Source organism: Podarcis filfolensis (genome assembly GCF_964270895.1).
Source record: "Podarcis filfolensis genome assembly, chromosome: 13".
In the NCBI taxonomy this organism is placed as follows: Eukaryota; Metazoa; Chordata; class Lepidosauria; order Squamata; family Lacertidae; genus Podarcis; species Podarcis filfolensis.
The window spans coordinates 1046774-1070198 of NC_139615.1; the positions used below are offsets into that span (position 1 = coordinate 1046774).

A 23425-nucleotide genomic window follows, 5' to 3' on the forward strand; every position below is an offset into this window, starting at 1 on the left:
AGGAGGTGCTAGAGCGGCGCCTGCGTGTGCGCGCGTACTTCCGGTCCGGAGACGGTACGTGCAGCGGACGTGACGTCACGGGGTGGGAAATAGAAAATCTGCAGGTGTCTTTACTTCTGTCACTGTTTGCTTGCAATTTAATGGTTAATTTCCCCCCTATTTTCGTTTTTTTCCAGCGGTTCTCGTTTTGTTTTTCTTTGGTAAAGGTGCTTTTCCAGGTATGAATAAATTATTTATTTCTTAAATTCCCCTGCCTCTCTCCAGGGTGGTTTACGGTATGAAAAAACAGGAGGAAAATGCGTAAGGAGCAACAGCCCGAGAGAGAGACGCAGGCAGGTCAGCCAAGGCCTGGCGGAAGAGACAGGAAGGCGCCAGGGGAGCCTCCCTGGGGAGAGCAGCATCCCGCAGACGGGGAGCCACCACAGAGAAGGCCCCGTTCTCATGTTGCCAGGGAGGGAGGTGAACGCCACAGCCGCCTTCTCCCCACGCCAGATTCCTGGCATGTGGCTCTCAGGGCACCTTTCCTGCCCCCAAAAGTCAAGGGAGGAAAGGGCCATTGCGGTGTCTCCTCTTTCCAGCCCCAGCCTACCTTCTCTTCCTCTGCCCGATCCTCTTGGATGAGCCTGATGGGTTTTGGATTCAGTGGAGGCCACAGGGAGGCTGGGGGGCCACACCTGCATGCGCCTGGTCCGTTGTCCCGGGCCAGGTGGGTGGGGGGGTCTCCTTTCTACTGGCCTCATTTCACCCCTGATGTTGCCAAGGTTGGTGCTGTGACCTCATTTCTCCGGGGGTTTGGGGGGCCACTAGCAACGCTAGTGTATTTTAATTAATTGATGTCTGTTTTTATGCATATTGTGTTGTTTTTATGATGTTAGCCGCTCTGAGCCCGGCCTCAGCTGGGGAGGGCAGGATATAAATAAATTATTATTATTATTATTTTCCTGTCTGATCCTTTCCTGGCAAAGGGCAGCCTCAGAAATCTCTGCCAGGTTGGCAAGCAGAGCCAAGGTTGCCCCAGCCCCTGGTCAAGGATCCCAGTGTCACAGGCAGTTGGGCTAGATCAGGGGTCGGCAACCTAAGGCCCATGGCCGGATGTGGCCCAATCACCTTCTAAATCCAGCCTGCGGACAGTCTGGGAATCAGTGTGTTTTTACATGAGTAGAATGTGTGCTTTTATTTAAAATGAATCTCTGGGTTATTTGTGGGGCATAGGAATTCGTTCATTCCCCCCAAAAAATATAGTCCAGCCCCCCACAAGCTCTGAGGGATGGTGGACCAGCCCCCAGCTGAGAACGTTTGCTGACCCCTGGGCTAGATGAACTTTGGAGGGACCCTTCTAACTCCTTGTTATCCCGTTTCTTAAAGGTCTTCAGGATCTGCTTTGCCAGGACCTGTCTGGAGTTTTGCCTTCAAGCCGTCCCTTCACCAGGCAGAAAGAAAGGACCCCCCCCCCCGGACCCTTTCCCCTCCGGATCTCCCTCTCCATGGCTCTCTGCTCCCCGGCCTCCACCTCTTCGAAGCTACGGACAGCCCCCTTCCCCGCACGGCTGATCCCCGGCTCCCCCTACTCGGTGCTGGTCCTCCAGGAGGGCTTTTCGGAGGAGCTTTGCGACGGCAGCACCCGAGCGGACGGGACCGTCTCCCTGGTCTTGGGTCCCCAGCTCACCCTGGTGGACACCGGGGGTCCCTGGGGCCGTGAGCGGCTGCTGGCGGGGCTGGCCGAACAGGGCGTGTCCCCTCGAGACATCCGCCACGTGGTCTGCACCCACGGCCACTCGGACCACGTGGGCAACCTCAACCTCTTCCCCGAGGCCCTGCTGGTCGTGGGGACGGACGTCAGCCGGCCTGATGGACGTTACCTCCCCACGGATCTGCGCCGGGGGCTCCCCTACCCACTCCACGCGGGGCACCTGGATGTGCTGCCCACCCCCGGCCACACGGGGAACGACGTCAGCCTGCTGGTCCGCGGCACTTCCCTGGGGGACGTCCTGGTGGCCGGAGACCTTTTTGAACGCGAGGGAGACGAAGGAGAGTGGCAGCCGCTCAGCGAGGACCCGGCGCGGCAGTCAGGGAGCAGGGCCCGTGCCCTGGGCATGGCGGACCTCATCGTGCCAGGGCATGGGGGACCCTTCCAAGTCTTCAGGGAAGGAGGTGGGTCTCGAGGGGAGGGTCTGGGTGGACTCCACAGCCCCAGCCAAGAACTTCAAAGCTCTGCGTCCCCTAACAAAAATGGTGACCAAGAGGATGAAGGGTTTGGAAACTAAGCCTTGTGAGGAGCGGTTGATGGCGGTGGGGACGCTTAGCCTTCAAAAGAGGAGACGGAGAGGAGATACGAGAGGCAACTTCAAATATCTCAGGGGCTGCCCCATGGAAGATGGTGCCAGCATCTTTTCTGCTGCTCCAGAGCGCAGGGCCCAAACCAATGGCTTCAAGCTCCAAAAAGGGAGATTCCGACTCAGCGTCAAGAAGAATTTTCTGATGGTGAGAACAGTTTGACAGTGGAAATTCGGGGGGGTGGGTGTTTAGCAGAGGTTGGATGGCCATCTGCCATGGATGCTTTAGCTGAGATTCCTGCGTTAGGTTTCTAGATGACCCTAGGAGTCGCTTCCACCTTTACAATTCTATGAAATAAATAAATATTTTCAAGTACCTGAATTCCAATTAATTCTGTGCTTTTAACCCTTGTACTAAGGGACGCGGGTGGCGCTGTGGGTTAAACCACAGAGCCTAGGACTTGCCGATCAGAAGGTCAGCGGTTCGAATCCCCACGACGGGGTGAGCTCCTGTTGCTCAATCCCTGCTCCTGCCAACCTAGCAGTTCGAAAGCACGTCAAGTGCAAGTAGATAAATAGGTACCACTTCGACGGGAAGGTAAACGGTGTTTCCATGCGCTGCTCTGGTTCGCCAGAAGCGGCTTAGTCCTGCTGGCCACATGACCCGGAAGCTGTACGCCGGCTCCCTCGGCCAGTAAAGCGAGATGAGCGCCACAACCCCAGAGTCGGCCACGACTGGACCTAACGGTCAGGGGTCCCTTTACCTTTACCTAACCCTTGTACTAATTGCACCCAGAAACACCTTGACACTGGCCACAGAAGACCCTCCTCCCTCTGTTTAGTGACCCTGATGGACTTCTTTTTTTTTTGTTTTACACTCCCCTGCCAGGTGCACCTTGGCTAGCTTGCTCGAGCCTTTTCTGGCTGTTGTTCCTTTGCTTCCTGTTTATATCCCCTTAGTGGTCTGGAGGTGGTGAGCAGGATGCAGGATCCCTGTGTTGCAGAAGGTTGTACTAGATGTGGGAACGTTTATATTATTTAGCAGAGTTTAAAGGGTCCCCTGTTTGAGTTTATGCAGCGTCAAGCGGGTTGCTAACTCATTTGAGTCCTATCAATACCTTCCTGGTTGATAATCCCTTTCTGTCCCTCTTAAAGAAAACACACATGAATCTAAATTGTATTAACATAAACTGCTTTATTATCAGATTCATTCAGGTTTTACAGAGTTGTTCCTGAAGGCAGGCTTAGGTTACATAACAAATAAACTATATACTAGATAGTAGTGAGTCATGTCAACCACAGCAAACTATGGCAAGTTCTTAAAGAAATGGGAGTGCCTAATCACCTCATCTGTCTCCTGAGAAATCTCTATGTGGGACAAGAAGCTACAGTTAGAACTGGATATGGAACAACTGATTGGTTCAAAATTGGGAAAGGAGTACGGCAAGGCTGTATATTGTCTCCCTGGTTATTTAATTTATATGCAGAATTCATCATGCGAAAGGCTGGGCTGGATGAATCCCAAGCCGGAATTAAGATCGCCGGAAGAAATATCAACAACCTCAGATATGCAGATGACACAACCTTGATGACAAAGTGAGGAGGAATTAAAGAACCTTTTAATGAGGGTGAAAGAGGAGAGCGTAAAATATGGTCTGAAGCTTAACATCAAAAAAACGAAGATCATGGCCTCTGGTCCCATCACCTCCTGGCAAATAGAAGGGGAAGAAATGGAGGCAGTGAGAGATTTTACTTTCTTGGGCTCCATTATCACTGCAGATGGTGACAGCAGCCACGAAATTAAAAGACGCCTGCTTCTTGGGAGGAAGGCGATGGCAAACCTAGACAGCATCTTAAAAAGCAGAGACATCACCTTGCCAACAAAGGTCCGTATAGTTAAAGCCATGGTTTTCCCAGTAGCGATGTATGGAAGTGAGAGCTGGACCATAAAGAAGGCTGATCGCCGAAGAATGGATGCTTTTGACATTCAGAAGACCTCTTAAGGCAGCCCTGTTCAGGGAAGTTTTTAATGTGTGATATTTTGGTGTATTTTTGGTTTCTATGGAAGCTGCCCAGAGTGGCTGGGGAAACCCAGCCAGATGGGCGGGGTACAAATAATACATTATTATGATTATTATTATTTGAATTCTGGTGCTGGAGGAGACTCTTGAGAGTCCCATGGACTGCAAGAAGATCAAACCTCTCCATTCTTAAGGAAATCAGCCCTGAGTGCTCACTGGAAGGACAGATCCTGAAGCTGAGGCTCCAAGACTTTGCCCACCTCATGAGAAGAGAAGACCCTGATGTTGGGAAAAGACCCTGATGTTGGGAAAGATGGAGGGCACAAGGAGAAGGGGACGACAGAGGACGAGATGGTGGGACAGTGTTCTTGAAGCTACAAACATGAGTTTGACCAAACTGCGGGAGGCAGTGGAAGACAGAAGTGCCTGGCGTGCTCTGCTCCAGGGGGTCACGAAGAGTCGGACACGACTAAACGACTCAACAACAACAAAGTGAGTTATGAGAAGACTGCATCTGAGCAGTTTCCAGTTAACACTCCTTGCAGAAACCAACCAACTGACCAAACTGCCTGGCACACAGAGGCAGCTAGTCCTCTCAGTATGTTGGACTTGACTGACAGCTGTATATCCCACACTAGATAGCCCTCAGGGGTTTCCCCAACTCTGCAATGATTCATGCGTTCGTTACGTCAAGGCTGGGCTACTGCAATGTGCTCACTGTGGGGCTTCCCTTACTCTTGATCTGGAAGCTGCCGCTGGTGCAGAATGCTGCAGCACGATTGCTGACGGGATGGAGGCCTTGTCAGTGCACGACACCTGTGCCAGAAATCTGAACTGGCTGCCGGTTTGCTACTGGGCCAAGTTCAAGGCCTTACTATCAGTACACAAAGCCCTTAACAACTTGGGACCAGTTTACCTGCAAGATTGACGGCTTCAGTTGGGCAAGTTGGCACAATACCCCTTCCACATTTGTAAGAAGTGGGTCATTTACACTCTGGAACTCCCTGCCTGTTGATACGAATGATATCAAGCAGGAACCTCCTCTGTTCTTTCTCAAAAAACTTCCTTGTTTAGACAAGCCATCCCAGATGCTTAGAAAGTGTTCAGCCTTTTAACTTTGGGTACGTTAAAGTCTTGAAAATGTTTCTTGGTCGTTTTATCTTTTTGTGAAACTGCTGTGAGAGGTCTTTCTCTTTTTTTGCAGTAATGCGGGGTGTAGATTTTAGGAGAGAAATGTGGTTCTGTCATTCTGTGACCTCGGAAGGGGGCAGCTTCTACTTCCTTTTACTCAGCGGTCGGGTGGCCATCGCATCAGCTGCCACTCCTGCACTTGCAGGGGGTTGGACTGGATGACCGCTGGAGGTCCCTTCCACCTCTATGCCTCTCTGACTCATCCTTTGGAGGAGTGGGCTCTGCCCACGCCAGGAACCCCTTGCCCCCAGCGCCACTATCTGCTCACCCCACGTGCTGGACAGCATCCGAGGGGACAAAGGTGGCATTTACGAGCCAATTGCGCTGAGAAAGTCCAAAGACTTTCCCCACTTCCTCCTCTCGAGTCTGCCAGGTGCCACCCCCCGCCACCCCCCGGGCGTATAAGGCTGCCTCTTGCCCCGCAGAGCCCCATTTCGGCATTGCCATGTGCACGGGGGCCTGTTCCCGCGTGCTGGGGGCTGCCCTCTGGCCTTTTGCTCTCCTGTGCATTGTGTGCAACATCGTCCTTGCCTTCCCGGACTGGAAGACCCAGTATGTCCACCACTGGGGAGAGTACCTGACCCCCGAAATCCTCTACCTGGGCGGGATCATCGGAGGGGGCATCATGGTAAGCACCAACGGCAAGAGGGAGCCGCTGTTAGGAATCCTATACGGTCTTTGCAACAGAAGGAATAATCTGGCAGAGGATATGGGGGGGGCTGTGCCGACACCCGGCTCTTTCTCTCCTACTCCCCCTTCTTCAACTCCCTCTGGGACACTAGCAGGATGAAGGGCCCTTAAGGGAAGGACCCTGGGCAGTTTCGCCTCCTGAGATGCTTTCATTTTGCTCGCAAGCTGCCTTGAGAGGCTTTGAGAATCGTGGCCTGAGGGACCCAAAGGTCATCCAGTCCAACCCCGGGCAAGGCAGGGATCGCGGCTACCACATCTCGGTGGAGAATTGCCTTTAGTGGGTTTTGCGACCACATCATGACTCTGTGTGTGTGATAAGTAGAATAAAGCTGGAAAACAGTTCCTAATCAGCTGCACGCCAACCCTGAAGAGCAGGCCACTTGCCATACAGATTAAGAATTCCCCCTGCGGCGGGTGGGTGAGGACTAAGGGAGAGGGCATGATCTGTCTCCTGCAGAAATGGGATCTGAATGCCAGGCTGGCTGCCTTGTTCACACCCAGTGCCAACAGCTGGCCTGTGGGTTCAGAATGGGGGGGGGGAGGATGTCATGGTTATGGGGAAGCAGGAGACCCAGGGAGGGGGGCATTATCTGTGTGTTTCGGAGGGGGAACATTTTGATCACGTTTCTTGAGCTGACGGGTCTTCTCTCCTCCCCAGGTGATGGTTCCAGCCGTCCACATCCAGGCCACCGGGCGCAAAGGCTGCTGTGGGAACCGCTGCGGGGTGAGATGTGGGGTAGAAACTCCTGTTTCCCCCACCCCCTTGTTTGTTTGCACATGCCAGCGTGGAGCGAGGGCGGGCAAAGTGCCACAAACTCCCAGGCGAAACCTCATAAAACTGTAGAGCGGCAAGGAACCCACGGGTTGTCCAGTCCAGGCCCCCTGCAGTGCCGTGAAACGTCCCCTTTCTCCGTTCTCACCTCGGCACCCTCTCCATTCTGCGCTCCCATGCTGTTATTTCAAAGCCCCCTCCCCAAATAAATATATATATTACTGCATGCCACCCCAGTCTCCGAGCAGCGTGACATTCCAGGCGCTTCCGTCCGTGTTTCCTTTCGGGAATGAGGCACATCTGACACCATGGCGGTCATTTCTTCTCTGTTCATTGCTATGGACTTGGCTGCCCGTCTCCAGGCACCGATATCTCCTGCAAGGGATTCCCACACGGCGGGGTTGATGTTGCCAGTCTTCACGTCACGTTTGCAGACAGCTTTGTAGTGCAGAGTTGGTCTGCCAGCAGCTTGGTACCAGAAACCAGCTCCCCGTAGAACATATCCTTGCGGGATCCTGCCCTCTTCCATAGACATGGCCAAGCCAGCGTCCGTGAGACAGGAGTGAACATGCTGGGAACACTTGCTAAATCTCAGGACTCGAGTAAGACTCCAAGCAGGGGTTAAATCCTAGCCCCTGCTGGAACCAGGAATTTAGAGGGTGAAACTCATAACAATATTAGCCCTATACGGCCCAGGACCCTCGTACCTACAGGACCGCCTCTCCTTGTGTGTCCCACGGAGGACCTTACTGTCCTCAAATAAAAACATCTTGGAGGTCCCGGGCCATGGGGAGTTTAGGCTGGCCTCAACCAGAGCCAGGGCCTTTTCGGCCGTGGCCCCGATCTGGTGGAACGCTCTGTCACAAGAGACTAGGACCCTGCGGGGCTTGATATCTTTCCGCAGGGCCTGCAAGACAGAGCTGTTCCACCAGGCCTTTGGCCAAGGCACAGTCTGACCCCCTCCTTTGGTAATCCCCACAGAACTCTAGCCCAATGGTTGCCATCAATTTGATTTTGAATTGATTTTAGAATGAATTGATTTTAGAATGCATTTCAATTGATTGAGTGTTATTTTATGTGAACTGTGTTGCTTTTATTGTTGTTGGCCGCTCTGAGCCTGGCTTTGGCTGGGGAGGGCGGGATATAAATAGAATTATTTTATTATCATGATTATTATTATATATCAGGGGGAACTGGTGCTCCACCCAGAACCAAGTCCCACCTTCAGGGCTCTTATTTCCCTGGGCTGGCCACTAACCCCCGCCCCACATTTCCTCCCCAGATGTGCCTTTCGATCATCTTCGCAGCTGTGGGGGCCTTGGGAGGCGTTTATGCCGTCACTACCTCCTCTCTGGGCCTTGTTCATGGGCCCATGTGTCAGTACCCCCTGGCCAACGGGACGCTGGAGTGGGGCCGCCCCTTTGAGAGCAGCTTGGAGGACTTCAGGTGAGCCAGGCGTCTGGAGGGTGTTGTGGGGAGCGGCGTCAGCTAGGTCGAGTTTTGGCACATGGGAGACCCTTCAGAGCAGGCACGGCGGTGTTTCTGATTTATTTTAAAGGAGACATTACTCGCGCCGGGCGTCTCAAGTGGCAGGGAGTTCCAGGGGCTGTGCAAACCAGGCTCCCTTTGAAGGAAAGAGCTCTGGAGGCACAAAGCCATTTTTTGTTGGTATTTGATTTATGTACAGATGTGTAGAAATGGAGCGTCACTGGAGGCAAAGAGAGGATGCCCCTTCAAGATCAGCTTTGCTAACGTAAAGCTCTTTTTGTCTCTTCCTAACCCAGGGACGCGGGTGGCGCTGTGGGTTAAACCACAGAGCCTAGGACTTGCCGATCAGAAGGTCGGCGGTTCGAATCCCCGCGACGGGGTGAGCTCCCGTTGCTTGGTCCCTGCTCCTGCCAACCTAGCAGTTCGAAAGCACGTCCAAGTGCAAGTAGATAAATAGGTACCGCTCCGGCGGGAAGGTAAACGGCGTTTCCGTGCGCTGCTCTGGTTCGCCAGAAGCGGCTTAGTCCTGCTGGCCACATGACCCGGAAGCTGTACGCCGGCTCCCTCGGCCAATAAAGCGAGATGAGCGCCGCAACCCCAGAGTGGGCCATGACTGGACCTAATGGTCAGGGGTCCCTTTACCTTTACCTTTAACCCAGGGTGGGGCCCTGCCCTGGCCCTCCTTGTCTGAGTCAGAGCAGTGGCCCACCTGGTCCAGCATCCCGTTTGTTCTCGCAGGTGATCCGCAATCAGGATTCGAACACAAGACCAACTCTTCCCCTCCTGCGGTTTCCAGAAGCTTAACCCCCTAGGGGCTAGCAGCCCTCCATAGCCCTCTCCTCCTCCCTGAATCTTTCTCACCATCCAGTTTGAGGGCCCTCACTGCCCTCATCCAGGGGTGAAGGAGAGGGGTCCAGGGCTTGTGCGAGGGAGACAGCTGTGAGCGTGACGAGGCGGCCCATCTCTTCTCTGCCCCGTTCTCTTCCAGTGAGAACAACTACCTCTTTGACACGAGCTTGTGGGACGTCTGCCGGGACCCCCCCGGCGTCACCCGCTTCAACGTCATCCTCTTCTCCATCATCCTGGCCTCCGGCCTGGTGGAGTTCTGCCTCTGCGCCCTGCAGATCCTCAACGGGCTCTTCGGCTGCGTCTGCGGAACCTGCAACGAGGAAGAAAAGGTGGGTTCGCTGCAGCCCCCTCCCTAGCCCAACCTGGGGGGGGGAGCCCAGTCGCAAGCAGCCCTGCGGAGGAAGCCTCGCTGAGCTCCTGGAACCACAGAACGGTCGAGCTGGAGGGGAACCCAAAGGTCCTCTAGACCAACCCCCGTTATGGGGGCGGGGTAGTTATCGGTCTGTACTTGCTCTTCTTTCTGGTATTTTGTGCTTGTGTCTTTATGTTGCCAACCACCCTGAGATCTACGGGTGAAGGGTGGTATGCAAGGTTAGTTAATTAATATCCAGCTGATAATAAAACAATTACCGTACTTTTCCGTGTGTAAGACCAGGGGTTTTTTTATTTAAAAAATATGTTCAAAATTGTTGGTCGTCTTATACATGGATACATTATCCCCCCATTTTCTCTATTTGGAGTCCACAAAAATAGGGGGCGTCTTATACATGGGGGCGTGTTACACACGGAAAAATACGGTATATTATTATTATTATTATTATTATTATTATTATTATTATTATTTACTCAGTGGGATTGCGGCTCTTTGTGAGCAGAGGCCTCGCAGGAAGGCGGATGGGGGGAGATGCAGGAGGAGCTCCTGCAGCCCCCCTTTCTCTGGAGGAGGAGGCAGCAATGGGGCATGTCTGGGGGGGACCCCCTCTTTCCTGGGGGCTTCCTGGGTGCCCTTCTTGCTTCCAACTCCTGCTGCTCCTGCTGCCCTAACCAACATGTCCCAGTGGCGAGATGGAGAGCTTAAAGTGAGGGCGGGGCGGAGTCCGCAATTTGTGCCTTTCAGCGGGTTGGGCTAGATGACCTTAGGGATCCCCGCCATCTCCACAAGATCCGTAGCTGTGCCTTGGCCCCCCTTGGCCAGCAAGAGAGGGGCGCCCCTGTGGTCCTTTGAAGGGACAGTGCCACTGAGCTGGACTGGGCCCAGTTTGCAAAGCCAGCATTGGCAAGGGAAGCCTGGGGCCTGCCCCACTCCCCACAGAAAGCCTCTTCCTCCGCCCCACATTCACGCTCTGCCTTGTTTTTGTCTTTCCAGGAAACCTACCACTGATCCCTCGCTGGCTTCCTGACCTCCCCCTCTACCATCCCGTGATTTATTTTTAGCTGAGATTCCTGCATTGCAGCGGGTTGGGCTGGATGACCTCCGGGAGTCCCAACATGACGATTCTGTGATTCTTTCACTGCAATCCAGTGCTTCTGAGTCGAAGCGAGAGGAACACCTTTGCCCTCCGCCTCTCTCTCTCTCTCTCTGCCTTCCGAATCAGAGCAGCCACAATAAACCGTTTTCTTCCGCCTCCGAGTCCTCTTGCGTCACCAGCTGCTCTGAGATAGAGCCCAAGCAAAGGTTGATGATAAGAGGGGCTGGGCTGGGCCAGCGTGGGCAGGAAGAAGTCATGGGGTCTCTCCGTCACCAGGGTCCCCCGCCCCACCCAACGCCCACCCCACGGCCAGGCAGGAAGTGGGGAGAGTCAGCTGGTCCTCTGCGGGTGGCAGATGAAGGGTGGGGTTTCCCCACAAAATCGGGGTCCCTGGGCTGCGAGGTCCTTTGTGCACGGTTTCCCCGGACACAGGTAAAAGAGAGAGAGGGGCAGACCCCCTTCCCTCGGCCCTGCAGTGTGGGCTTGGGGGGCTTTGGCAGGTGAGCCGGGCACGCTTTGGGGTCTCCTGGAGGGTCTAGGGTGGCTGGGCAGGGCTGTGGGTGGCCCCCTATCTCGAAAAAAGAGGGCTATAGGGTGGGTGCCCCATTTTTTGAACACCCAGCGCACTCACCCCGACCCCAGAAAAGCGCCCTGGTCTATAATGAACTTAAGAAAATATTAAAATTTACCTTCCCCAAAAAGCCAGAGGCTTTTTAAACTCTGCTCGACGGGAAAGGAGATTAAGATAAAAGATGATTTATGTACGCCGCAGCTGCTACAAGGACTTTGTCGGTCCAAAATTGGAAATCAAAAGCGGTTTGGAGCGGCAGGCGAAAGCGACTGAATACGCGGAGTAAGCCAAACTGACCGGAAGAATTCGGGATCAGGACGATTGGAGATTCCAAGGAAATTGGAGTAAATTTACTGTATGCTTAAAGGGTAGCTGTATAAAACTAAAGGCACCCGCAGGACTGAAGTAACTCCTGCAATGTAGAGGATAGGAAATGAAAAGATGAAATAGGCGAATGGATGGAATATGGGATACCAAACTGAAGGGAGGGGAGTCATGGGTGTGTGTTGACGAAATGTAAGAAAAGAATATGTAAAGAAAATAATAAAAATTACGGGGGAGGAAGGGCCCCAGGGCCCCATCTCCCAGCTGTACCCCCCCACTCCCCCCATATTTCCTGCCCCCATCCTCCCCCCGCTTGCTCCTTCCTCCAGTTTGCACTAGGGCAGGAAAAGAGACAGGATTTTCTGAATCCCACCGCAGTGCTTGGGTGCTGAGCTCAGGGTGCCAGCAGGGCCCAGGGAGGGGGTCTTGGGTGGGGGGCATAACGGCAGGTCTCGGCCACAACCAAGGAAGGGATAATTACGGCGGGAGTTCCTCTGAGCATGCCAAGAGTATCATTCCGTTGAAGCCTGTCCTCTCCCCCCGCTTTTCAACATCTACGTGCAGCCGCTGGGAGAGATCATCAGGGGGTTTGGGCTTGGTGTCCATCAGTATGCGGATGATACCCAGCTCTACCTCTCTTTCAAATCAGAACCAGTGAAGGTGGTGAAGGTCCTGTGTGAGTGCCTGGAGGCGGTTGGAGGATGGATGGCGGCTAATGGATTGAAGTTGAATCCTGACAAGACAGAAGTGGAGGACTCCCTGGTCCTGAATGGGGTCACTGTGCCCCTGAAGGACCAGGTGCACAGCCTGGGAGTCGTTTTGGACTCACAGCTGTCCATGGAGGCACAGGTCAAATCTGTGTCCAGGGCGGCTTTCTACCAGCTCCATCTGGGACGCAAGATGAGACCCTGCCTGCCCGCTGTCTGTCTGGCCAGAGTGGTGCATGCTCTAGTTATCTCCAGCTTGGGGCTCCCTTTGAAGGTGACCCGGAAACTACAACTAATCCAGAATATGGCAGCTGGACTGGTGACTGGGACTGGCCGCCGGGACCACATAACACCAGTCCTGAAAGACCTACATTGACTCCCAGTACGTTTCCGAGCACAATTCAAAGTGTTGGTGCTGACCTTGAAAGCCCTAAATGGCCTTGGCCCAGTAGACCTGAAGGAGCATCTCCACCCCCATCGTTCTACCTGGACACTGAGGTCCAGCTCTGAGGGCCTTCTGGTGCTTCTCTCATTGAGAGAAGCCAAGTTACAGGGAACCAGGCAGAGGGCCTTCTCAGTGGTGGCTCCCGTCCTGTGGAACACCCTCCCACCAGATGTCAAAGAGAACAACAACTACCAGACTTTTAGAAGACATCTGAAGGCAGCCCTGTTTAGGGAAGCTTTTAATGTTTAATAGATTATTGTATTTTAGTGTTCTGTTGGAAGCCGCCCAGAGTGGCTGCGGTGTGCACGCCTAGGATGCATTAGGAAGACTGGGTGCCATCTGGGCATGTGCAGAGTGCACCCCCCTCTCCCCTGACCAAGCCACACTGTGTGCGGATAGGAAGTGCTCCGGTGCAAAATGTGCCCGCCCCCCCAGCACCCATGAGCCCCACTCCAAGGTGGGGCGCGCATTTGGCCCCAGGGCCGGCACCTGGCAATGCCAGGCTTACCTGCCCTCCCTTCCCTTGACTGCAGGCAGGATGTCGGGGCCTGATCCTGCAAGGACAAGAGCACAATCATCTCTTTCCCAGGTGCAGGTGGGGCCTGGCCACACCTGGTCCCAGCAGCCCCTAAGAGAGAAGCAAAGGCTACTTAAAGCTTGGAGGGGGGATATGCTCCTGTTCCTTCCACCTGCTTGGTTTTATTTCCTAGGCTCACAGCTTCCGTTGGCACCATGGCCGAGGAGACCCCGCTGCTGGAGGGCAGCCGTTCGGCCCTCTTGGCGGCCACAGAGGAGTCCACGCTCCACTCCGTCCTGATGGGTGAGTCGCCGCCTCTTCCATTCCCAAATTTGCCAATTGTCGAGTTGGAAGGGGTCCCCCAGCGGTCATCCAGCCCACTCCCTGCGATGCGTCATGTGAGGTCCTTCTCCCTGGATCCTGCCCCCCGCTGTGAACGGAGAAATCTGAGGTCTCCCTTGGGCAAAAAACAAGGACCCCAGCCAGGAATACCAGACAAAACAGCAGCCAGTCGGCTTGGTCTTGATTGAAGACTGTCGCGACAGGACTCCCACCTGCCTCAAGGTGGAACAAGATGGATGCCCAGAACAAAAGAGCCCCCAAACTTTTATTAGCTGCTAAAGACATCGTTTAGGGACAGGGGTGGCGCTATGGGTTAAACCACAGAGCCTAGGACTTGCCGATCAGAAGGTCCCCATGATGGGGTGAGCTCCCGTTGCTCGGTCCCTGCTCCTGCTAACCTAGCAGTTCCAAAGTACATCAAAGTGCAAGTAGATAAATAGGTACCACTCTGGCGGGAAGGTAAACGGTGTTTCCGTGCGCTGCTCTGGTTCACCGGAAGCAGCTTAGTCATGCTGGCCACATGACCCGGAAGCTGGACACCGGCTCCCTCGGCCAATAAAGCGAGATGAGCGCCACAACCCCAGAGTTGGCCATGACTGGACCAAACGGCCGTCATTATATCTCTTATTTCAGATTTGTTTTCTTCCTTTCAGTTCTGGTGAAGATCCTGTTTGCTGCACCGACCATTGCTGGGATTGTTGTAGGTGAGTAGGGAAAAATAATGTGCAATGCTCTCCTTGCGCAGAGACTCACTCTCTGCCTGCCTGCCTGCCTGCCTGTCTGTCTCTGCCCCTGTGGATTAATAATAATAAATAATAAATTTTATTTATACCCCACCCTCCCCAGGCAAGACCAGGCTCAGGGCGGCTAACACCAAATATAAAAACAATGGATTGAAGCACAGCTTAAAAAACAAAATTAAAATACAACATTAAAACATTAAAATGCATTAACCTGGATTAACCTGCTAATGCATTGCTACTGACCAGACCAGAGATTTCCCAGGGTTTTTTCTGAGTCCTTGCCTCCCCTTAGTACTAGAAACTCACCCCAACATCCCCAAACCATGCGCACAAAAGCATCATTCAGAATAGCTGCTTGCACGACCCACTAAAGGAAGGCGATATTAACCCGATCCGATTCAGCAAGAGAGCACTGCAGGACAAGGGAATTTGCAGCACAAAGCGTTTATACCTAACTGCTCACAATCTTGGGGTTGTGGGTTCGAATCCTGCCTTGGGCAAAAGATTCCTGCATTGCAGGCGCGGGTTGGGCTAGATGACCCCTGGGTTCCCTTCCAGTTCTGCAAGTCCACGATTTGGCCACTATCTCCCTGGAGAAGCCAGACTTGGAGATTTCCTTGTTTGGGGAAAGGGCTGCTTTTAAAGAAAGGGCTGGAGCTGTGCTGTTTTTATTGCCATTATCTGTTATGTTTTAAACGGATTTTATGCACGGGTGTAGAGATATTTCCACCAGTGTTTAATAGTTACCTTTTTCTACGATTCGTATTATTTTTCTGCAACATGCACATACCTTCCCCTCCCGCAGATGTGCGGCAACTAATTCGTCAGGAAATCAACAGCTACAGTATCTTGCAATCTGTGACAGCTCAGAACTGCAAGTACAGATGCAACCGAAGGAAATGTGATAAGGAAATGCAACCTTGAAGGCGATAAGAGCAGAAAAACCTTGAGCTCAAAGTGAGGGAAGTGTTTCGCACCCAGCTCCAGCTCAGCTCAGAGAAGCTCTGGGCAGCGGCCTGTGTTGTTAACAGGCTCCTCCAAAAACACTCGCTGTGCTGGGCTTGAGGTCTGGTTTGTGGCCAGACTAGGGAGGGAACACCAGGGGTCATCTAGTCCAACCCCCTGAAATAAAGGAATCCCAACTTTAAAAATCCCTGATCGGTGGCTGTTCAGCTAGTTGGTTGGGGTTTTGCGTGTGGCCTGCATGGCTTCTCCCCCAACTCCGATTCTTCGGCAAACATCCTGGAGTCGGGTGCGAGTCTTCCTGCTGCTGCTGCCATAATAGGATTGTATTTGCTTTATTTATGCTCAAGACGGGGTACAAGGTTCTCTACCCTCCTCCTTTAATCTGAGAGGTAGACCACCACCACTACGCCAATGTCACACCTAGCGAGCTACATGGCTGAGCAGAGGGATTCGAACCCTGGTCTCTCCCAGGTCCTAGTCTGGCGCTCCAACCACTAAGCCACACTGCCTCTTGGGGCTGCCGTTTGGGGCGGGGCGCCTCCTTCTGGGTCCCCACCCTGGCAATGGGCTGCACCCAAAGGGCGGGCAGCAGCTGTGATTTCTTGGACTGGGGGGGTCTCTCCCAACTCTGAGCACTGGGAAACAGCAGAGGGGGAGGGGGGTCCACATCTGCGGCCAGGAGGAATAATAATAATAATAATAATAATAATAATAATAATAATAATAATAATATTATTTATGCCCCGCCCTTCCTGGTTCAAAAACCGGGCTCAGGGCGGCTAACAACAAATTTAAAACACAGTATAAAAACATGAATAACAATAAAATTCAAAAATCAATTTAGGGGAAATAAGCATGAGATAATCGCCAGGGCTAGCTGGCTGAATTGGTCCTATTTGGACCAGCGTCAGGCTTAATTCAAATTAAAGGCCAGGCGGAATAGCTCTGTCTTACAGGCCCTGAGGAAGGAGGTTAAATCCTGCAGGGCCCTGGTCTCCTGGGACAGAGCATTCCACCAGGTCGGAGCCACCACTGAGAAGGCCACGGCCCTGGAGGAGGATAGTCTGACTTCCTTAGGGACCTCTAAACTATGGTTCTTCATGGACCTTAAGGTCCTCTCTGGGGCAGACCAGGAGAGGCCGTCCTGTAGGGGGCGAGTCCAGGGTTCCCGGGCGCTGAGCCTCTCCCGCTGTGCCTCCACCTGCAGGAGCAGTCTACCTGGGCCAGTGTCCCCAGCAGCCTCTCATCCCCATCTACCTGATCGTCCTGAGTGCGGTTGTCTTCCTCCTGCTGCTGCTCAGCTGCCTGCCCTGCGGAGATGGCACAGACCGACCCAATCCCTGGGCACAGCGCTTCCGGGCCGCCTGCTGCCTCTTCCTCTGCATCTGGTTCCTGGCAGGTGAGTCTTCCCCCACCTGCCTCTTCTCCACATACCTGGTGGGAAGTGCTGCCCGGCAGAAGGGGGTGGGAGGTGGAAATCGAAGGTGGTGTGTGTGGGCTGGCCTGGCCCCGCTCCGGGCGGAAACCTACCCTTCCCCATAAAAGGGAGCCCAGGACTTTCCATCACTTAGCAGAGGTCTGCCGGGATGCCTAAGCTGCGATTCCCGCATCCTGGAGGGTTGGGCTGGATGGCCTCTGTGTGCCCCTTCTGACTCCCACAAACCATTCAAAAGAGGGGTCTTCAGAAAGGGGGTTCAGAAGGGGGTTCGATGGAACTCCCACAATTGAATTGGGGGTTTGCCTCGGATGGGCAGGCAGGACATGCAGGTCTGGGTAGTTCTACTCCTCCCTTGTTCTACTCCTCCCTTGTTCACCCCCCAACAAAATCTCCAGGGGTGGAGGGGGAGAGGCAGGAAAGGCCCTTATTTTCCCGCTGTAATAAACAAAAGTCTGTCCTTATGGGGGACACAAGAGCCCTTAGAGAGTCCTTTGCAGGTTCTCCATCGGTCGGAGAAAATAACAGAGACCAACCAGAGAATATTAAGAAGCAAAGCAGCTAGTAAGCCTGATCTTTATTAACTGTTGCAACAGGGTGCCCCCCTCACACGCAGGAGAGAGGAGGAGGACCCCAGCCATGCGCGCAAGCCTTTATATAGACATTTTAAATTGCCCGCCCTGGAGTCCAAGACCACCCCCAGAAACATCATACCTACATCACAGAAAGGGGGGTCTACAACAGAAATCTGGGTGCGTTGTTTATGTCTGGCAGGTTACCTGTTAATGGTCACTTGATTGGATCCCTGGGGAGCCTGGCCAGTCTTTTGCAATGATAAATACTTAGTTCCTGAACCAGGTCACAGGCTCACACTATTCATACACAGACATACTCTTAAGACAGGATTTGTGAAGGAAAAGACAATGGGGAGGCTTTTCCATTTTTCTTCGACCTTGCAGAGAAATCATTTGGTCAGTTTGGGAGTCAAAATGGCTTCAGGTCGGTCTTCCTGTGCTGATCTATGTACGTGCTTGGTTGGTACACTTACGAACATTGAACATATACCTAAGACCTCAAAATTTCTATTACACCATTCTCCCTACAGGCAACGTGTGGGTCTACACCATCTACCCCCCCAACTACGACCCGGCCGGCCACCCCGCCTTCTGCCAGCGCACCGTCTTCCTCTTCGCCTTCGCCGTCACCACCGCCGTCTACGTGGTCCTGGCTGTGGCGCTGCTCTTCGCCCTCTGCGTCCTCCTGGGCCTCTTCATCTTTGACGCCGTCCGGCCGCGCGGGGGGTGTGGCACCTGGCAGGGCCCTTGACAGCCCTTGGGGTGGGGGGGTCTTTCTTTGGGGGTGTACATTTTTTGCTATTAAAGCTGCCGTTGCATAATTTCCCCCTTCTCTTAGCCTCTGGGGGAGGGAGGGGGCCAAGGCAGCTCAGCAATGCCCTCCACTCCAGAAACTACCCAGGCAGGCAGCCATGGCACAGGTGTGTTTTTCAGAGGGGGGTGGGTTACAGGCTGGTTCGCGTCAGACCCCACCTAGAATCTGGTGTGGGTGCCACGGTTTAAGGAGATTGACAAGCTGGAATGGGAGGGTGACTGAGATGTTCAAGGGTCTGGAAGCCAAGCCTGATGAGGAACGGTTGAAGGAGTTGGGGATATTTAGCCTGGAAAAGAGGAGACTGAGAGGAGATCAGAGAGCCATCTTCAAATATCTCAAGGGCCGTCCCATGGAAGAGGGAACATGTTGCGTCCCAAAAGCAAGGCAGGATTGGACTCTATATTGTAGCACCCTGCTTGTGGTTAACGCTTAGCTGGAATGAAATATTCAACGCAGCAATAGAGAAATTAAAATAATAATTTATTTGTCAGACAAATAAATGAGAGACACAGTGGTATATGGTTACCAAAGCTCTGCCCTTTCAGCCCTGATGGCCAGCACTTATATTCCCTCAGCCCAGACCCCTTGCTCCTCCTTTGGCTGCCTCTGTCCAATCAGCCTGGTTGAAATTCCTATTGGCTGTTTGCTAGAACCAATCATAAAAGATACACCCATTTCCTATTACCTTTTATGGGAGACAAAGAGCTATATTTCCTTCTATTTATAAATGGCAAATAAGTAGTCATATATCTTACATTTACCTCGACCAGGCACCTTAATTACCAGATAACCTTTGGCCCCCCTTGCCCTATTCCCTGCAAAACAGATGGCTAATGGTTCTAATTTTATCTTAAACAGAGATCTTGGGTTCATCTCCTCACACACCATCTATGAAAGATCTCCTTCTTTGGAGGTCTTGAAGCAGAGGCTCGACAACCGTATGTCAGGAGTGCTCTGATGGTGTTTCCTGCTCGGCAGGGGTTTGGACTCGATGGCCCTTGTGGTCTCTTCCAACTCTATGATTCTATGATTCTATGAAATAAGAATCTAACATTTCTTACTTTCTAAATCCTTTGCATAATTACATTTAAGCCAATATATTTCATAACATAAATAGTTTTTTAGAAGAAAGGGAACTTGGTAAAAGCTAAGCTAAATTCTAAGTTCTCTAAAGATTCAAAGCAGTTTCAGAGAGCTGCTTTGCCTAGTCCAGCTGCTGTTTCTATTTGCCCTTTTAACCTTATGAAAATGTGGCTCAAGTTTCTAATGGGAGGCACAATAATTCTTACTATTTACCAACTCTTAATTGTGTTTTGCAACTTGATTATTCTGTAATTTGTATGGTCAGTGTGACCTTTTGCTCCTAGCCTGTAATTTCCTTTTACAACCCTGAGGCACTGCTATAGATCAAGAAGATAAACAGCTGCCAGAGTATGGTTTCTGCCTGGCATGAGAGATACAAACATTTACAAATATATATATATATTTTAAGCTCATTTTAAAATACAAATCTTGATCAGATGCCTCAGATTAATAAAATACACATGAGGCTTGGCCAGCGAGACTCTGGGAGGAAGTGCGTATCGCCACCCCCTCGTCCAGGCTGTTTTATTAACAAAAGAACCCTTTACAGTGTTCGTAAGAAACAATCAGATTATCTCTGAGCATTGTTACCGGAAAAATCCGAGGGCTCCCTTGGACAAAAAGTAAAGACACCAACCAGGATAACTTGGACCAAAACAGCAGCCTGTAGGCTTGGCCTTTATTGATCTGTTGCAACAGGGTGTTCCCCTCACTTGCAGGTGAGAGGAAGGACCCAGAAAAAATGGTGTGCAAGGTCTTATAAAGACTTTTGAAATTCCCACCCTGTAGATCAAGCCCACCCCCAGAAACATCATACATACATCACAGAAAGGAGGGGTTGAGGGAGGAGTTGTGGTGGTAACCTGAGTGTCCTGTCACCTGGCTGGTTCCCCCTTTCCCCCTCCCCATGAGTACTTTCCAGGAGACAGAGGGGAGTTTGCAGTTTCCTGCCCCCAGAGGGAAGATCTGATGATTATCCTTTGTTCCAGTCCGTGCTGAATCTGTTAAGTTGGGGGCAAACATATCAGACGACACAGCGATTCTTCCAAAGCAACTCTTTATTTGTAAGCTGGAACAGAACAGAACTGAAGAGCTCAGCCAGCCTGCTTATATAGAGCTCCAGTACCTTGTTACTGTAACAACTTTCTAAAACTATCCAATCACTGAACGTCACTTTCGATCCTTCATTTGCATACAAACTATCCAATCACTGAACGTCACTTTCGATCCTTCATTTGCATAACTATCTACAGTATCCCCCTGCTGGCCCAGGGTGAGAACTTCAGTACATAACAGAATCCACTCCCATATGCAAGTTCTTTGTGATCTTGATGGTCTTCTGTCTAGGACAATCAGGGTTGGCATAGCAACTGGGCAGGGCTCCTGTGGATGTGCTGGGATGGTGAAGGGATTATGGCTGCCCTGTATCAAACCTACCCCATTTTGTCGTCCTTCCTTCATGAAGTAAAATAAAAGTGGAACAGTGCAAATCCGATGTATGGTTGATTTTCTATGAATTTATAACAGAAGCGTAACGTATGTAGTGTGTGAGTGTGAGTGTGTGTGAAGTTTGTACAAACTGAATGATTGGGGCGGGGTTCCTGCTACACTTTCAGGGTGTGTGGCAAAGGCCTCTGGGCATGTTGAGAGGTACTCTGCTTTTAAGAACTTTTCAATACATGCAGAGAGCATTTTGCTCAGGGCTCTTCTCTTTCCCCAGCGAAATGCAGAGCTTGCCAGCAAAATTCCATAAAGGGAGCCCACTGACTGAATTCCTATATTAGATGCTCTAAGCTACTTTTTGGTATGAGTAATTCACAAAAGACCACTTCATTTATTAGTGAAATGCTTGTTGTATGTTTAGGAAATACAACCAGACAGCTGTCGCTATTCAGTGTACAGTGGTACATCGGGTTAAGTACTTAATTAAGTACTTAAAGCTGGAAGCGTATTGAGAGACTGTGCAGATCAACTAGCAGGAGTTTTCACTGGGATTTTAAATCGATCCCTAGCCCAGGCTATTGTTCCATCCTGCCTAAAGTCCTCTATTATCGTTCCAATAGCAAAAAAACCTAACCCGGAAGATCTGAATGACTTTCGTCCAGTAGCACTCACACCTATAATCATGAAGTGCTTTGAAAAGCTGGTACGAAATCATGTCATTGCCTGCCTACCAGAGGGACTGGACACATTCCAATTTGCTTATAAAACGAAAAGATCGACAGAGGACGCTGTGGCGATTGCCCTCCATGCTGTCCTTGCACATTTGGAGCAGCGGGGGGGTTATGCCAGACTGCTTTTTTTAGATTTCAGCTCGGCATTTAATACCATTCTACCACAACGTCTGATGTCTAAACTGGAAGATCTGGGGCTTCCGTTATCACTTTGTGGGTGGATATTGGACTTTCTGTCAGACCGCTCCCAGAGGGTTCGGTTGGGCCCTTATACCTCTAATATGCTTAAGACTAACACAGGAACACCACAGGGATGCGTACTCAGTCCGCTCCTTTATATTCTCTACACGTACGATTGTGTCGCTGCTCACCCTAGTAATAGGGTTGTCAAATTTGTAGATGACACAACCGTGATTGGGCTCATTTCTGAAAGGGAGGGCGAAACGGATTATAGAGATGAGGTGGAGCGGCTGACAGAGTGGTGCAGAACTAACAACTTGCTCATAAATACAAGGAAGACAAAGGAGCTTGTGGTGGACTTCAGGAGACAGAAGAGCAATGTCCAGCCACTTTTGATTGATGGGGTCTGTGTGGAGAGGGTAACAACGTTCAGATTTTTGGGCATTGAATTACAAGAGGATCTGTCCTGGAGTGTCAACACAAGGGGGCTTGTGAAGAAGGCGCAGCAGAGACTGTACTTTTTGAGAATTCTAAGGAAAAACCATCTTCCGCAGAAACCGCTGCTTGCCTTCTATCACTGTGCCATTGAGAGCGTGCTCACTTATGGCTTATGTGTGTGGTACGGAAGCTGTACTACCCAGGACAGGATGGGGTTGTGCAGAGTTGTTAAGGCAGCAGAGAGCATTGTTGGCTGCCCACTCTCCACCTTAGAGCAGATTTATGCCACAAGGTGCCATAGGAAGGCACTGGACATAGTAAAAGATCCATCGCATCCTGGTCACTGTCTCTTCGAGCTCCTGCCGTCGGGACGGAGATACAGGACGATGAAGACAAGAACGAGCCGTCTTAAGAACAGCTTCTTCTCCAGAGCGATCTCAGCCCTGAATGGGAAGCCTGGACTTTGAAAGTCATCTAATCTTCCTTGCTGTACTATACTGTATTGTTTTAATTAGTGTTTTCATGGAGCAGTCAAGTAATTTCGTTGTCCCTGAGAGGGGGCAATGACAATAAAGATATTATTATTATTATTATTATTATTATTATTATTATTATTATTATTATTAATTCGTTCCGGAGGTCCGTACTTAACCTGAAACTGTTCTTAACCTGAAGCACCACTTTAGCTAATAGGGCCTCCTGCTTCTTATCCTGAAGCAAAGTTCTTAACCTGAAGCACTATTTCTGGGTTAGCGGAGTCTGTAACCTGAAGCGTCTGTAACCTGAAGCGCGTGTAACCCGAGGTACCACTGTATCATTCTTCTTACTAAGGTGCAGGAAGAAAATAGAGAAAGCATGTTGGTGTCAGTGGATGTGAAAAATAAGCCTGTTTGGCTGACTTTGGTTAAACAGAGCACACACACAAGATATTCCCTTTAGGCTTTCCCCATTTCCTTCCTCCTTGCGGAGGAATATTCGAGGTCAATTTGGGAGAGTCGAAATGGCTTCAGGATTGCTCTCCTGTACTATTTCAGACACCTGCTTTATATACTGATGTAGGTGTTTGCCTTGTACGTTTATGAGCATTTATATTTGAGACCTTAGCATTCTTACAACAATACGCTCGCCTTGAAACCCTAAAAGGGGCAGGAGGCTGTTTGCCCCCCCCCCCCGCTCAGCCTCTCCTACAACCGCCCCCCCTCCAAGGCAGCCATTTTGTGACCGGCACCCATGGCACCCCCCCACCCCCTGGGGGACCTGCCTGGACCCCACCTCGCCAGCCGGGAGCATATGGGGCAATGGCCCTGAGAGGGGAGGAAGAGACTTGCTAGGATAGACCAGGCCCAACAAAAGCAGCT

General features: G+C 51.6%; 1 protein-coding gene and 1 pseudogene across 3 annotated transcripts; both read left to right on the forward strand.

Moving 5' to 3' along the window:
* Positions 1–36: 36 nt before the first annotated feature.
* LOC310746894 (uncharacterized protein) lies at positions 37–10914 on the forward strand. Of its 2 annotated transcripts, none has more exons than XM_083581123.1 (6): positions 37–218; positions 1366–2481; positions 6834–6899; positions 8230–8393; positions 9424–9613; positions 10651–10914. In XM_083581123.1, exons 2-6 carry the CDS (start codon positions 1849–1851, stop codon positions 10663–10665), a joined length of 1068 nt encoding a protein of 355 aa, XP_083437249.1. In that variant the 5' UTR covers positions 37–218; positions 1366–1848; the 3' UTR covers positions 10666–10914. The 2 variants fall into 2 exon arrangements, with proteins under 2 accessions (XP_083437249.1, XP_083437250.1); XM_083581124.1 differs by lacking the exon at positions 37–218 and adding an exon at positions 320–459.
* A 2033-nt stretch (positions 10915–12947) lies between these two features.
* LOC310746951 (transmembrane protein 272-like) lies at positions 12948–18129 on the forward strand (annotated as a pseudogene). Its single transcript, XR_014552308.1, has 5 exons — positions 12948–13073; positions 13303–13620; positions 14313–14363; positions 16576–16767; positions 17909–18129. The product of XR_014552308.1 is annotated as a transmembrane protein 272-like (transcript).
* Positions 18130–23425: the final 5296 nt, after the last annotated feature.

What these genes read in the sequence shown, in the direction of transcription:
- LOC310746894 (XM_083581123.1), top strand. Translation starts at nt 1,849, where the DNA reads ATGGACGTTACCTCCCCACGGATCTGCGCCGGGGGCTCCCCTACCCAC. An exon ending in TCAAGAAGAATTTTCTGATG is followed by an intron (nt 2,482 to 6,833) that starts GTGAGAACAGTT and finishes TCTCCTCCCCAG; the next exon opens with GTGATGGTTCCAGCCGTCCA. An exon ending in GCTGTGGGAACCGCTGCGGG is followed by an intron (nt 6,900 to 8,229) that starts GTGAGATGTGGG and finishes TTTCCTCCCCAG; the next exon opens with ATGTGCCTTTCGATCATCTT.